Source organism: Myotis lucifugus, unplaced genomic scaffold (assembly GCF_000147115.1).
Source record: "Myotis lucifugus unplaced genomic scaffold, Myoluc2.0 scaffold_288, whole genome shotgun sequence".
NCBI classification, from domain to species: Eukaryota; Metazoa; Chordata; class Mammalia; order Chiroptera; family Vespertilionidae; genus Myotis; species Myotis lucifugus.
This window is the reverse complement of record NW_005871336.1, coordinates 349,912-363,747: the sequence shown is the minus strand read 5'-3', so window position 1 is coordinate 363,747 and position 13,836 is coordinate 349,912. Positions and strand designations below refer to the sequence as shown.

The 13,836-nt window shown below is 43.1% G+C and overlaps 1 protein-coding gene across 1 annotated transcript; it reads right to left on the bottom strand.

Annotated features, from left to right (window-relative positions):
- Positions 1–4,449: 4,449 nt before the first annotated feature.
- On the bottom strand, positions 4,450–7,581 carry RAG1 (recombination activating 1). Its single transcript, XM_023763518.1, has one exon. It carries the CDS (start codon positions 7,579–7,581, stop codon positions 4,450–4,452), a length of 3,132 nt encoding a protein of 1,043 aa, XP_023619286.1.
- Between the last annotated feature and the right edge of the window lie 6,255 nt (positions 7,582–13,836).

The window sequence follows — 13,836 nt, the reverse complement described above, 5'->3', positions numbered from 1 at the left end:
GGCAAGGAAATACTAGTAAAAAAGTAAAGTAAATCGAAGAAGATGCTAGCCTGGTGCTGGATCCATAAGGCTCCTGCTGTGCTGGGAGTTAACCTGCCACTTGCTGGATTGTGGGTTTCTGGAGGATGAGGCAGGGCTGCTGGAATAGGGAAGGGTAGTGGGGGCCTTGGAGCACAAGCTATTTACCAACCAATACAAGCATACTTTGGTGTTTTAAAGCTGTATGGTTACAGAGGCAGCCCGGCTGACTCTCAGTTCTGAGTAGAAGGGAACCAGGATGTCTCCTGTAGATGACAGAGAGATGACTGAGCAGTGCTAAGGGGAGGAGGACAGAAGCAGAGGGGAAATTGTGTAGAGGTGACTTGGCCATTTTCTATCTGAAATAAGCTTCCATGACCTTGAGTGTAACATGGAGAGAAGAGTAGTACCAACTCCAAAAGGATTCAGTGAGAACTCCATATGCAGAGTGCTTGCCACCCTGTTTGCTAAGTGGTAGCCATTGTTGTTGTTATTATTATTATCACCAGGAAAAGCACTGGACGAAAGAACCTGGGTTTCAGCTCAGTTCTGCCAATGTCTGCATAGCCCTGGACAAGTCACCCTCTCCGACCAAAATGTTGAGTTTATGAATATGTGAATTTGCTAGGGAACAGATCCATATCTTTATCAGATTCTGAAAGGAGTTAAAACCCACTGATTTGCAAATCCTACAATTTTCAAAGGCTAACTATTCACCTCAAGTATCCAGGACCAAATGGTCTCATTCTGCATTAAGATAAATGATACTCATTATCACAATTCTATTGTCCTTTATTCTACAGATCAACAAGTTTATTTTGTGTTCCCCTGAAGAAAAATGGTGGAACTTCATTTTTCAAATGTTGGACTCAATATTGTTATTTGAAAATAAATCACAATACCCATTATTTCCAAATTTTAAACTTTTATTTCAAATACTTAAACATAACATTGTTAATAGTAACCATAATATTAATGAGGAGTAGAAATATTAAAATATTAAAATAAGTATTGAAACATATGCTTCATTGGATTTGAAAACATTTGACATGGAAATATAGGTCCCACCACATCAAATAAATCCATTTCATCCTGGTACCTGAACTTTCCCTAAAACAAAGTTCATGAAACAAACTGTGATTATTTGTAAGAAAATAAAGTGAACTACAATGCCACAAAAAGAAAAAAAAATCTCACCAAAAATGATCTGAGGTAAATTACTGTAGTTAAAGAAAAAAAATAGGGACAAAATAGCCACTCATTTAAAATCTCTCAGCATTGAAAGGATAGACCCTCTCTCATACAAAAACTGAAGATACACGTGCAAATCTGCAATCAAAAACCATTGCATCCGAGGGGTGATTTGTTCCTACAAACCACCACTGGTGCTTACAGATCCTAGCTCCCAGCTGTGTGGAATTTGAATTGTTTGATGTAATGCAAGACTTACACACTCAACCAAAATCTTTATCTTCATCTATATTTTGTGAAAACAAATTGAGGCAAAACTAAATTCCAGATCACATGGAAGGAAAAGACATCTTTTCCTCCTGCTCTTGCTTCTCGGAGCGCGTTTATTCATCCCAAAGTGCTTTTTGACTTCACACAGACCATTCATCCATTTTCATCAGCCATTATCGCTGGTCCCTGCAGTGCCCCTCGGTGGGCTGGAAGGAAAACTTGTAGAATCGGTTTCGCGGGAGGAAAAGGCATTGCACTTGCAAAGCTCCCACCTATACTTCAAAGAAATGCTCCATTCCCTGTGCTGCATTTCCCTGGAGTATGTGATTGCATTTACAATGCGCATTGTCAAAAGTCAAAGTGGAGCATAAAACCAGGGTCTGCAATATTGTGGTCTCAACAACGAGGGCAAAAACAACCACAGGCAGCATTTCTACATATTGAAATTCCCGTGGCCAGATGTTCCTGGGGTTTATCGAAATGTGATCTGATTGAGGGATCACAGGGATGGTTGTGCTGGAAATCATGCTGTTAGTCACATGCATTCAAAATTGTTCCTACAAGGCTAGAAAAGGGGAATTTAATGCTGGAAAGTATTTATAGTGCCACCAATTGAGTAACAGAGTGGAAATGGGGGGAAATCCACAAACCAGTGCCAGCATGCTTTGGGGATAGGCTGATGGCATGAATTCCACTGTTTATTAGCATAGGGACAAGCTGTAAGCATTCAACAGGATGAAAAAAAATGGGTGGCTTAGAAGTCCATTCATTTATAAAATGCAAAACTTCCATTTTTCAAGAAAAAAAGAAAACTGAAATATGTATATGGTTTTGATGACTAAATTACAAATGTCATTGTGATTTACATATATTCTATATATAAAAAGCAAGAAAAAAACTGCTGTATTTATTAAATGAAAAAAATACTGGGTTCAATCCCCATTAAAAACACCAAATGCATATCATTTAGGAAAATGTCACTGATGCATGTTTGACAACTAAATTACAAAGCTCCTTGATATACTGTATATGAAGCGTGACACGTACAGCCAATAAAATCAAAAGAAGGGAAAACTAATTAACACTAACATATCGTTTTGACTCGCTGCACATAAAATCCCATGCCTGCTCTAAATTGCCAGCAATTGGCAAGTCCCCAAATTCCGAAGGCATGCAGACAATAGTTTCCAAATAACTGAAACCACCAGAAGTCTGGAGGCTCTTGGGAGCTTTAGCATCACTTTCTAGCAAGAGTCCTAAAGCACACCAATAGCTTAAAACCCACCCATCCCTGCCTCCAAGAAACATAATCCCAGAATTATGAACTGTAGGGATTAATGGTGGGTCCTAAGCAAGTCCGATCCTGCCTTATTAAAAAAAAATAGTGAATTGTTGTGGTAGAAAGAACATGGCATTTGGAGACAAAAGGCCTGAGTTCAAATTCCAGATCAGGTATCTATTACCCTTATGACTTCGGGCAAATCATTTAACCCTCCATCAGATAGGGATAATAGCAATGTCTATGTCTACCCCACAGGAAAATCAGGCAAAATAAATGTAAAAATATTCCAAAAGTGCCATAAAATAAAAACACTCTCCAAATGCTAACTCTTCCACTGTACTGTGAGCAGCCTGTACCTAAACTTAGCAAGTGGGAGAAGTCCAAAGGTATCCAGCTACAAAAATCTCAGTACGCTTATCATGATAGCTGGTTTGGCTCAGTGGATAGAGCGTCATCCTGGAGACACATGCCCAAGTTGCAGGTTCGATCCCAGTAGGGAGCGTGCAGGAGGCAGCCAATCAATGATTCTCTCTCATTATTGATGTTTCTATCTCTCCCTCTCTCTCTCCCTCCCTCTCTGAAATTAAAATTATTTTTTTAAAAAAACATACAGAAGCTCACTAAAATTAATTTTTTTAAAAGAAAGAGTAACATATTGCAGAGAGAAAGATCCCGGGAAACCTGGATTTCGTAAAATGGACCCAGGTATCATATATAGAAAATATGGCGGGTATGTTCACCAAGTTATTAAATCTGTTTTTACACAGTGAGCAAACCCAGGTTTTAGAAGCCTCTGTGGCTCTGAGATTATAGAACAAAACATTTGGAGACTAAATTAATCAAAATTAAAAAGTAAAAATAAAAATCACACCTGGTTCCTGATAGCTAAATAGGCATATATTACCAAAAGATTCAATAACTAACTGGAGCTAACAGTTGTATTCTTCAAACTTCATTATTTAAAAATGCTTGGCAGTAGATGACGTCCTAACCTTTTAAGGTTCCAACAGAGACATCATTTAAACCTAGGAAAAGTTTAATTTTCCAAACATTTTTCTGGATATAAGGTATTTCTATATATCCCAAATGAGAAAACACATTGAATACACTTTGTAAGGGTCATTGTTCCATACAAATGTAAGATATTGTTATTATTATTATTATTAGAGAAATCTGAAAAGCTCTTTCATATCCTGTAAAATAAGCCAGGATATGTGAACATCACAAAATAAAGAATTCTACAAAATTGATATAGAAAACACTTGTATCTCAATACAAACTATAATAAATGAGGGGTGACATGGAAACCACAAGACAAATTACTTCCCTGGCTGCTCTGGTCATTCTTCTTTGACAACCTTGGCTTTGATTTTCACGTCACTCATGCGTACACACACACACACATATCTTGTTAATCTCTGGTCCCCTGCAGTTACTTCTGTTCTGAGTTATTGAGCTTTTCAAATAACTGATTTCTCCTGTTGCTTCTCTGAACTCCCTAAACAGCACAAGCAATCGGCTCATCAGCTACCATTCCTGACATGGTTTCAGCCCCGGTGGCCTCTCCAACCTACCACCTCTTGAGTGGTGAAGCCCCGCACACGAGACCGGAGGGTGCTAGGAGAAGACCTCAGTGCAACCCAAAGGAAAACTCATTTGCAAAACCAACTCATAAGCGGCTGCCCTGCTTAGAATTCCATTGAATCTTGAGTTTCCAGAGAGTCCTCTAGGCCTAATGGGTCCTCTAAACTTGCCTGCGAGTTTATGGTAAACCCGGAGTTCTTTAAGGCATTATGAGCATTCATAAACTTCTGGAGGTACTTGGAGGTATACAGCCAGTGATGTTTCAAGACATCTTCCATTTCGTAGCACTTCGACTGCCTGGCATTCATTTTCCGGAAGCGCCTGAACAGTTTGTTGCCAGACTCATTGCCCTCACTTGCCCAGGCCCCGATGGAGCCATCCCTCTCAATAATTTCAGGGACGTGTGCCAGGGTTTTGTGAAAATAATTGGTGATCTTGCCCTCATATCTATACTTGAACTTGGTCGAGAGGAGCTCAGCAAAACGCTGGGAATTGAAACTATACTGGCAGAGGGATTCTGGGCACTCTTTAGCCGGGCATGACGATCGCCACACGGGTTTCATCTTCAGATAAAGGTCCATCAGCTCCCTCAGAGCTTCGTGTCTCTCCTCGGAGGGGATTAACTCACAAACGGCCTCAACAGTCTCTTTGGTCATGAGCTTCCTGGCAAAGTTGCCATTCATCCTCATGATGGGTTTGAGGTTCATCTTCTTCCGGAGATGCTTGTCCAGCGTGGCCTGCCACCTTTTCCTCTCCTCCTTGGAGGCGTTGGGATTCCTATACACCTCCCCGATCTCTAGCTGGAAGATCTTGTAGAACTCGGCCGCATTGCCAATGTCACAGTGGAGGGCATCTATGGAGGGGACTGTCTCAATGAAGGGCTTGGCCGACACCCCTTTCACCCGATCCCGGAGTTCTTCCACAGACTCGTGGTAGGGGTTGGATCGCCAGACCTCATAGCGCTCCAGGTTTTCGGCATGGCTTCTGGTGATGGAGTGGAAGACAAGGTTTTGAGAAGCCTCCAGGCGGGTGGCATCACAAAGGGTGCAGATGTAGACGGAGCCCGAAGCCTCCAGGCCTTCCACTTCGCGGACCAGTTTCTCATCATATCCGGTGCCCCTGAAGATGAACTTGAAAGTCCGGAGGATGCCTCCCATCTCCAGCATTAATTCGCTGCTCTTCATGGCCTCCCTCTCGGCAATGAGAGGGCTCAGGATGGCCGTCAGGGTCTCGTGGTCGGACTCATCTGCCAGCATAAGGCACAAGGGCTTGCAACACAGTTCAGAGTTAGGCTTGGCTTCCTCAAACACCTTCACATCCTGTGAGCCATTGGCTACGGTAATCTTCATGACTGTGAAGGAGAACCGAACCGCCTTTTCGGGGACCGCTGGCCCGCTCCCATGCTTCTCGCTCACATCTCCCATTCCATCACAAGACTCCTTCACCACCACGGTGAAGGGGCCATTCAGGTAGTCGTCGAGGTCTTGGGCTTTCATGCCTTCCAAGATGTCTTCTTCCATGTCCATCAGAGCAGACACCAATGCTGAATCATAGCGAAACCGCTTTGCAATGGTGTCCACGGGGTAATCATCCACAGAGGAAGACAGTCCAGACAGCCCATCAATAATGCCCACGTCGGTGCTGGAAGACACGTTCTTCAGAGGTGGCTGCCACTCAAAGGGGTGGTAGCCCGGCAGCAGGACCTTCTCAGCGTTGCGAAGGGCGTGCAAAGGCTGAAAAATCTGCCTCCCCGTGATGGCTTTCACTGTCCTGTACATCTTGTGGTACTGACTACAGCTGAGGAAGGTGTTGATGCGGATGGCCAAGCAAACAGCTGGCTGCAGGCCAGAGCCACGTCCCTGCATGATGGCCTCCAGCTCATCGGCTTGTCTGTGCTCATTTCTCGCCCTCAGCGCCAGCAGGAACAACGTCAGGCACACGGACTTGACATCTCCGCCTTCTTCTTTGTCAGCAAAGGCCTTGACTTGCAGCTTGAGCTCCCTCAGACGGTGCTTCTGAGCCCTCCGGGTCAGGGACAGGAGATGCTGGCGGGGCCGGCCTCCTTTATTAATATGCACAAAAGTCTCTTTGGAGTCCTTGTGGCTTGCTACATGGTGATTATATTTTTCCAAGCTGACCTCCTCATTGCACTCTTGCGCTGGACATTTCACCATCAGGGAATTCAAGATGCTCAGAAAGGACTTCACTGGACTCTCCAGGTCAGTTGGGAAGCAGGGGTATCTGCAGGAGGGACAATAGCTGCCCATGACTTTGAGGCATCTGAGAATGCAGATCCTGCAAAATACGTGCTTACAGGTGGTCTCCACGGGGTCGGCCAGAATGTGTTCACAAATCTGGCAGGAGATGGATTTCACAAAGTGGGCCGGGAAGTCCACTGCAAGGAGCTTGGTACTAAGATGTATCTTACTGCAGTTGGCGACCTGCTTCATCACTTCCTTGCTACTGGTCCTTGCCTGGGCTCTCTTCTTGCGCTGACGTGCTTGTCTTGCTCGGTCAAGCACCGTTTTGAGTTTTTTGCTGAGCTGCACGTTTGGCTCACGACCCTTCCTCTTGAGTCCCCGACGGGGAGTGTGGCAGATGTCACAGGATGGTGTGTGGGGGTGCCACTCCATGGTTGCCTTCCTCGGGAAGTAGACCTCGCATGGGGCGCTGCTGAACTTCCTGTGCATGACGCTCCAGCAGTTATGGCAGAACTCAGTGGGGTGGATGGAGTCAACATCTGCCTTCACATCAATCCGGAAAACCTTGGCAATGAGGTCTGGCCAGGAAGTGGCTCTCTTTTCCTTCTTTCGTAAAAGGACTTGGGTTTTACCATCCACGGGCCCGTGGACTGGATATCTCCTACTGTGCTCACCACTCTTAAAAGAATTCCCACAGATGCGGCAGAGATGCCGAAGGTTGGCTTGGTGGATGGCTTTGTCTCTTGCCTTCCCATCGTCGCGGAATTTCCTCAAAAACTTAGGGTGAGGCTTCAATGCTGGTTGCGTCAAGGCCGGCTTCTCACCACCAGCCTTGTCCAGGACTGCAGGAGACTGCTCTAGAGGGAGTTTCCCCTCAGAGGACTCTTTCTTTTCCGTGTGAGCTTCTTCGGGTGCCTTTTCTAAGGATCTCACCCTGAACAGCTTAAATTTCCATTCAGAAAATTTAATATGTGGGTGCTGGATTTCCTCTGGGGCCGAACTGAGTCCCAGAGTGGGTGGCAAAGAGACAGCCATGCTGGCTGAGGTGCCTGGGAACAATGAAAACAAGTCAGATTAGGAAAAAAATGTCCATATCCCATGGATGTATCTTGCCAGGCATACAAATTAATACATTCAAATATTCACTCATTAATTCATTCAAAAAGTGATTTATTAAGCCTCCTACTTTAATATCCTACTTTAGATGCTGATCATACAGCAGAGCACAGAGTCCTCCCCTGTTCTGACACTGCTTCTGGTATCCATACCGTGTACCAAAGTGCACGCACCACGCATGGTTCGTCATATTTACACATGTACCATCATATTTGCTTCCCACCCAAATAGTAGGTTCTTTGAGGACAGAATCTTTGAATGATTCATCTCTGTCTCCCCAAGTTTCCTAGTATACCTTAGTGCTCAATAGTTATTTGCTGAATACATGCAAGGAAAAACTGGCTACTAAAACCAGAGAAAAGTCATATTTATCACATTGCATTAGCCTCATTGCACTCGCTGGACAATATATTTCCAGCTTTTTAAAGCAGACTCCCAAGAGGTTGGTAGTTTATTTCTTCCAAATGGGTCATAAAGGGATGATAAAGCTACTAAACCAAAGAAAGTAATTACTCACTACTTGAAGGATGAAGTGAATTTTGAGGTTTATGAATGCAAACTAATAAGAAGAATCATGGATAGTAATTTTGCTTACAGTTTTAATTAGTGAACACTGCTGCAAATTATAAGGCTGGGTCTATATTCGAACCAAAAACCATATTATTCTCCAAACCTGCAATAAACCACAGTGGACACATACCAAGATTCCACAGGACTTTTAAGATGAAAAATTCAAGTCATTCCAGATATAACCATAAGCAACTTTGAGGTGTTTATTGGGCTGCCATCCTGAAAGTCATTACCGGGCAATGGTCATTAGCTCTATAGCTTGTAGCAAGAGGTAGGAGTAATATTTATCTTCTGGTAATAACAAAAACTAAAAACATTGGCCATTTCATATGCCAGGAAAGCCTACAAATCTGGGTTGTGGTGCAGACATCAATAGTGCTGTAGGAAAAAAGTCTGAAAATGCCATTTGGAACCTTTCTAGACCCAATCAGCCCAATACTTGCAAAATTCTTTAGTGCCGCTAATTGGAAAAACAGCAATCATATTTTCAAACCACCATCTTTCTCTCCCAGATTTGCCTGGGTGGACACTCTTGACCCATCAATTATATCAGCAACACTTCTCCCACTCAATTAATTAACTAACCAAGGTGATATGGTCATGGAAGCTACTCCTCAGGTGAACACACTTTGGCCACGGGTGGCATGGGAGAGGGGAGCGCAAGGGTTAATCCTGACTGCAGCCAACAAAGTTTCTTTTTAGGTCATCCTTTAAACTATGGAAGTTCATCTCATCTTGCAAGCATTATGCGTCAGAGATTGATTTTTTCATAAAAGCTAAATGCCAATTTCCAAGACTTGGTTAAAAGGAAAACCCTGTTAAATTGTTCCATATGCAGAATTGTGTGAGAACTAAACAAATTCCAAACTATTTCCAAGGTCTCGTTAACCTCAAAAATATTTCAGCAGCAACCCAACAAATACCTCAAATTGGTTTATGCTCCATTGATGTTCCTAAATTCTATCCTGAGTCAGGTCACCCTGTCCTGTTGGTTAGACCACATTCCCACATGTCTTTTCATTCCTTTAGCCTTTCCCTTCCCAGTCTTTGTTGAATGCACTCGTTGTCTGGAATTCCAAGATAATAATGACCCTCTCTGGAGCTAATCACAGTTGAGTTAGTCAAGCACCAGGCATGTTGGAAGGGTCTCTGGAACTATCTTCCCTCCCTCCCTGCTCCTCTGCTGACTCCCACTGGCCTGTCATGATATACCAGAGTCTACCAAAATACGTTTATCTAAATACCCCCATAGAAAGAGTGCCATCAACAAGCAGCTATCAGTGCTTGACGTCCAAAGCAAATGTATTTATTAGATTGTTTTTCAACTCAACTTCTAAAAGTTTATTCAAACTAGAAGCAAGAAGGTGGGGGGGAGGGGAGCTGTTATTCTTGTTTTTAGGAAATATTCACCAAAATGCTAATAGTAGTGGTCTGTGGAAGCTATAGATATTTTGTTTTTTTTATCCTCACCTATGATTTTTTACTTTTCCTAAAATTACCATGTATTACTTTTAAAAGAAGATAGAACTTTTAAGAGCTAATGAGATATTTTTATCTATATAATTAGCAAAGATTAAAAATATTGATATTACTCAGCTTTAATTAAGGCATGGGGAAATGAAAACATCTTCATACATTTTAGGGAGGCACGTACATTGGTGCAATATCTCCAGCGGAAAACTTAGCAATGCCTATAAAAAGCTTAAATACGTATTGTCTTTGGTGCAATATATCTGCTTTTAGAAAGCTATGTTATAGAAACATTCTCACATGTTATTCTTGTGGAAATAAACATTCCACGGGTTATTCCCACATACGTGGAGATAGAAAGAAAGATTTGTTTTTAAAAGTTGTTACTTTAAAAATAGGAAACAATACAAATAATCACCAATAGATCATTATTAAACTACGGTCCAGTATAGAATGGATACAAGACAGAAATTTAACATTTCTATATGTATTGATGTATACGTGCAATTTCAATATGCATCAACATTACAGCAAGATGCCCACATGACAAAGCAGAGAACAGAGCAACAATAGCATATAGCAATAGCATATAGCTCCTTTATGCAAATTTGTTCATGTTTGAGTGTACCTGAAAATACAGAGATTCTAAAGGACATGCACTAAAGTCTTAACCTTGTCCACTCCTTAGAAAATAGAATTGGTGCTGGTAAGACGGTCTCTTCATTTTCTATTTTATTCATTTTATATCATTTGAATTTTTCACAACGAACATTATTTTTAAAATTTTTTCATCAATTCAATTTAGGGGAAAATGTTTTAAAGACTAGATTTACATGTATATCCATAGTCACTTTTTCATATTTCTAAATTTGCCAGCAGGGAAGTTTCAGACCTGGCTAAATCTCAAATCTGACCACCATCCTTAGTTTATCTTTCTTTTCTGGGAAGCATGTAGAGAGGGGACTAAAATATAAACCGGTAGACAGCATAAAGTTAGAAAAGAGTTCTCTTGTAGTCGTATTTTTTTCATACTGGGGAATCTTGCAAATGCTTGATCTCCTTGCTTCTAACAAAAGGTCTCTGCAGTAGACCAGCATCAGATTCTAAAAAGGCACAGAGACATCTGTACACACCCGTCTGGTGTGGCTTGGACGGGGCAGCGCTGTCACTGGTGGTGACCACTATCATTACTTCCTTCAGGAGGTTGGGCCACCGCAGCAGCAGCAGCCCCCACCTTAGCCCAGCTTTCCACCCTACACACATGTACATCCTAGTACTTGGTCCTCAGTTTCCCCTCTTAACATATTCAACTTGGTCTACACACAATTTCTAAGTGACTAATGTATGACCCCCTCATTGCGGCATCTGTTCCACTCATTCATGCATTCACTCCACACATACTATTGTCTACAACTTGCCCGGCACCATCATCCAAAAGCTGGCAGCATCTAAAGCCTTTTTCTAAGTCTCAGGCAGCAACAAATTAACCCCAAGTTTCCTGCAGGCAACGCATTGCTTGAACCACTTCAGAAAGAGAAGTGTATTGTTACAAGCCCTGGTCAGGAATCCTGGCTCAAGGCCATAACGTCAAAGCAGGGTTTCTACAGTGGTCTCAAAATTATTAGGTATCACAATCCTTAGGGAGCTTGTGTTTAAAAAAGAAACACACACACACACACACACACACCACACTAATGCAGATCATCAGCTCATCAGCTCCCAGAGAGTCGGATTCCATTTACCAGGGATGGAGTCCAGAAATTGTATTGTTTAACACACATTCTAGTGATCCTGCTGTGAGTGGCCCACAGGTCACCCTTTGAAAAATACTGGTCTCCTCCTTAGTCCAATCTGATTCAAACACATCCCGGCAATACTTGGCAATAGCTGGGAAAGTACACATTTCCTCCCACCCTGCAATTTGTTTGCTCCTGATCATCTTTCCTGCCTGGACTAGCACAGTATTTCCCCACCCCCACCCCCGAGACTCACACCTTTCCTTCTGCTGCTTTGTTGACTCATTCATTCAAGAAGCACACCTTAAACCCTTCCTCTGCCTGCAACATTCATTTATAGTCACTCAGATAGTCTGCATCTTCTCTATGAATCTACTGTGTCTTCCTAAACTTGGTATCTTGTTCCTTTCTATTGTCATACACTGGAGAGCCAAATCAAATTGATGTCAGCATCCCTCACTCCCTCCCTTCATCCCCTGCAAGGAAAAAAAAAGCCCAAGTATTTCTGATTAGAAACATAAAAATGTAAATAAATATGTAACTCAAGGCGGGAAAAGTCTGAGTGTTACCTTGCTCAGCAGGCTGCCTGGGCAAAGTGTTGGGATGTCTGTAGTTCGGTTGATATTATTGGATACCAACAAGAAAGCCAAGTGTGTTCTCCTCTCCCTCCTGGCTCTCTTGTCCCTCAGAACAGACTGCTGCATTATTTATCAGCTTCCACTGCCCTTCCCAGCCTCCCCCACCACGGAGGGCTAACCACAATAATGGCAGCCAATCACAGCCCAGGAGCCCCCAGCTCCAGCTGGCACCTGGCTCTTCAGGAAGTTTTGTTGGGGGACTGAGTGTAGACCCTGCATTGGTGGTGGGGGTGGGGGGGTGGAGGGGGACGGGGCGGGGAGTGGGAGGGTTGCAGCATTGCCAAAGCTGCCAGTTCACTCCCCTGTTTGGCTGGAGATGATCTTGTCAATATAAGCTCTGGCTTCTGCCAAGATTCTATAGCTCTGTGCCTCTGTTTCCACATCTGCAAGATGGAAATACTAAGAGTATATACTTCAAAGAGTCAATGAGGTTATATAGGAAGAGTTAATAGTGAAGTGCTTAGGACAGTGTCTGACCCTGGTAGATACCCATCAAATATTAACTATACAATAATTTTTTATTATGATTTTGAAATGGTCTCCAAACTATCCCAGAATTTCCCCTACCTGGTCAATTCTCAGTCCAGGGATGTTGGACTCCTTGTAACAACACTAACTTTAAACACTAATAGAGTTTTGAAGTCAACAAACTTTGATGTCTCAATTTCTTCATCTAACCTAAGATTGATAACATTAGCTCCTAATTATTGAGAGCAATAAGTGAGTGCTTATTGCTTCTAAGTGCTTTAATATCATTTGCCACAACAATCCTACTCATTTGATGTTCTTATCCCTAAAGAGAAGCAACAGAAGTTTAGAGCAATGAACAGCATCCCGGTGGTCACACAGCCACTACATAGTGAAGGTGGGGTAGGCTTCCAAAGCCTATGTTCTTTTAATATGTTTTTATTGATTTTAGAGAGAGGGAGAGAGGGAGAGAGAAACATTCATGATGAGTGAGAACCATCTATCATCTGCCTCTTGCATGCCTCCCCACTGGGAATCAAGCCCGCAACCTGGGCATGTGCCCTGATGGGAATTGAACCTATGACCTCTTGGTGCATGGGTCAAAACTCTACCACTGAGCCACACCAGCTGGGCAAAAAGTCTGCGTTCTTCAGCACTCCACTCTATTGTAAATGGAGAATATTGAAGGCCACTTGTAGCAATGGTGTGAGGATGACTGAAAAGTGAACATCAGTATACCTAGTGCAATCTGTATTTCAAATCCCCTTTATAATTCTCAGACCAGCTTTATCCCCAGAGTACCACTGTGTTCAGCTAAGATGTGAGGGATGGCCTTGTTCTCACTGGTTTCTCAGCAGGAACTGTCAAAGAGGGAGGTGCAAGGATCTCTCCATCTCTGCAGCCCTTATTAGATGCTCCTCTTATATCCCCACTAGTTTGCACTTGGGCCTATCCAGCCACACAACAGTCCTGAGGACAGTGTCTGCTCAGTAAGTAAACTCAAGACAGGGCAGGAGCCATTGCATTAATATTGAGAGGGAGGGGAACTGGCCTGTGACCTCTAGGAGCTTTGGTGTTTTTATGCCCAAGGGGATGGAACCTTCACCTGAGGATCACGTGACAGTGTGAGGCTGGGCAGGTGGGAACAAAGTATTTCCTGACTGACAGTGCACATGTTCAAGTCAGCAGGAAGCAGGGCCTCCAGGATGTGCCTTGATGTCCTCTTTGAACAATGGGGTCAAGTACAGAGGAGTCACAGGTGGCTGACATGAGAGAAGATGCCCTTTGTGTCC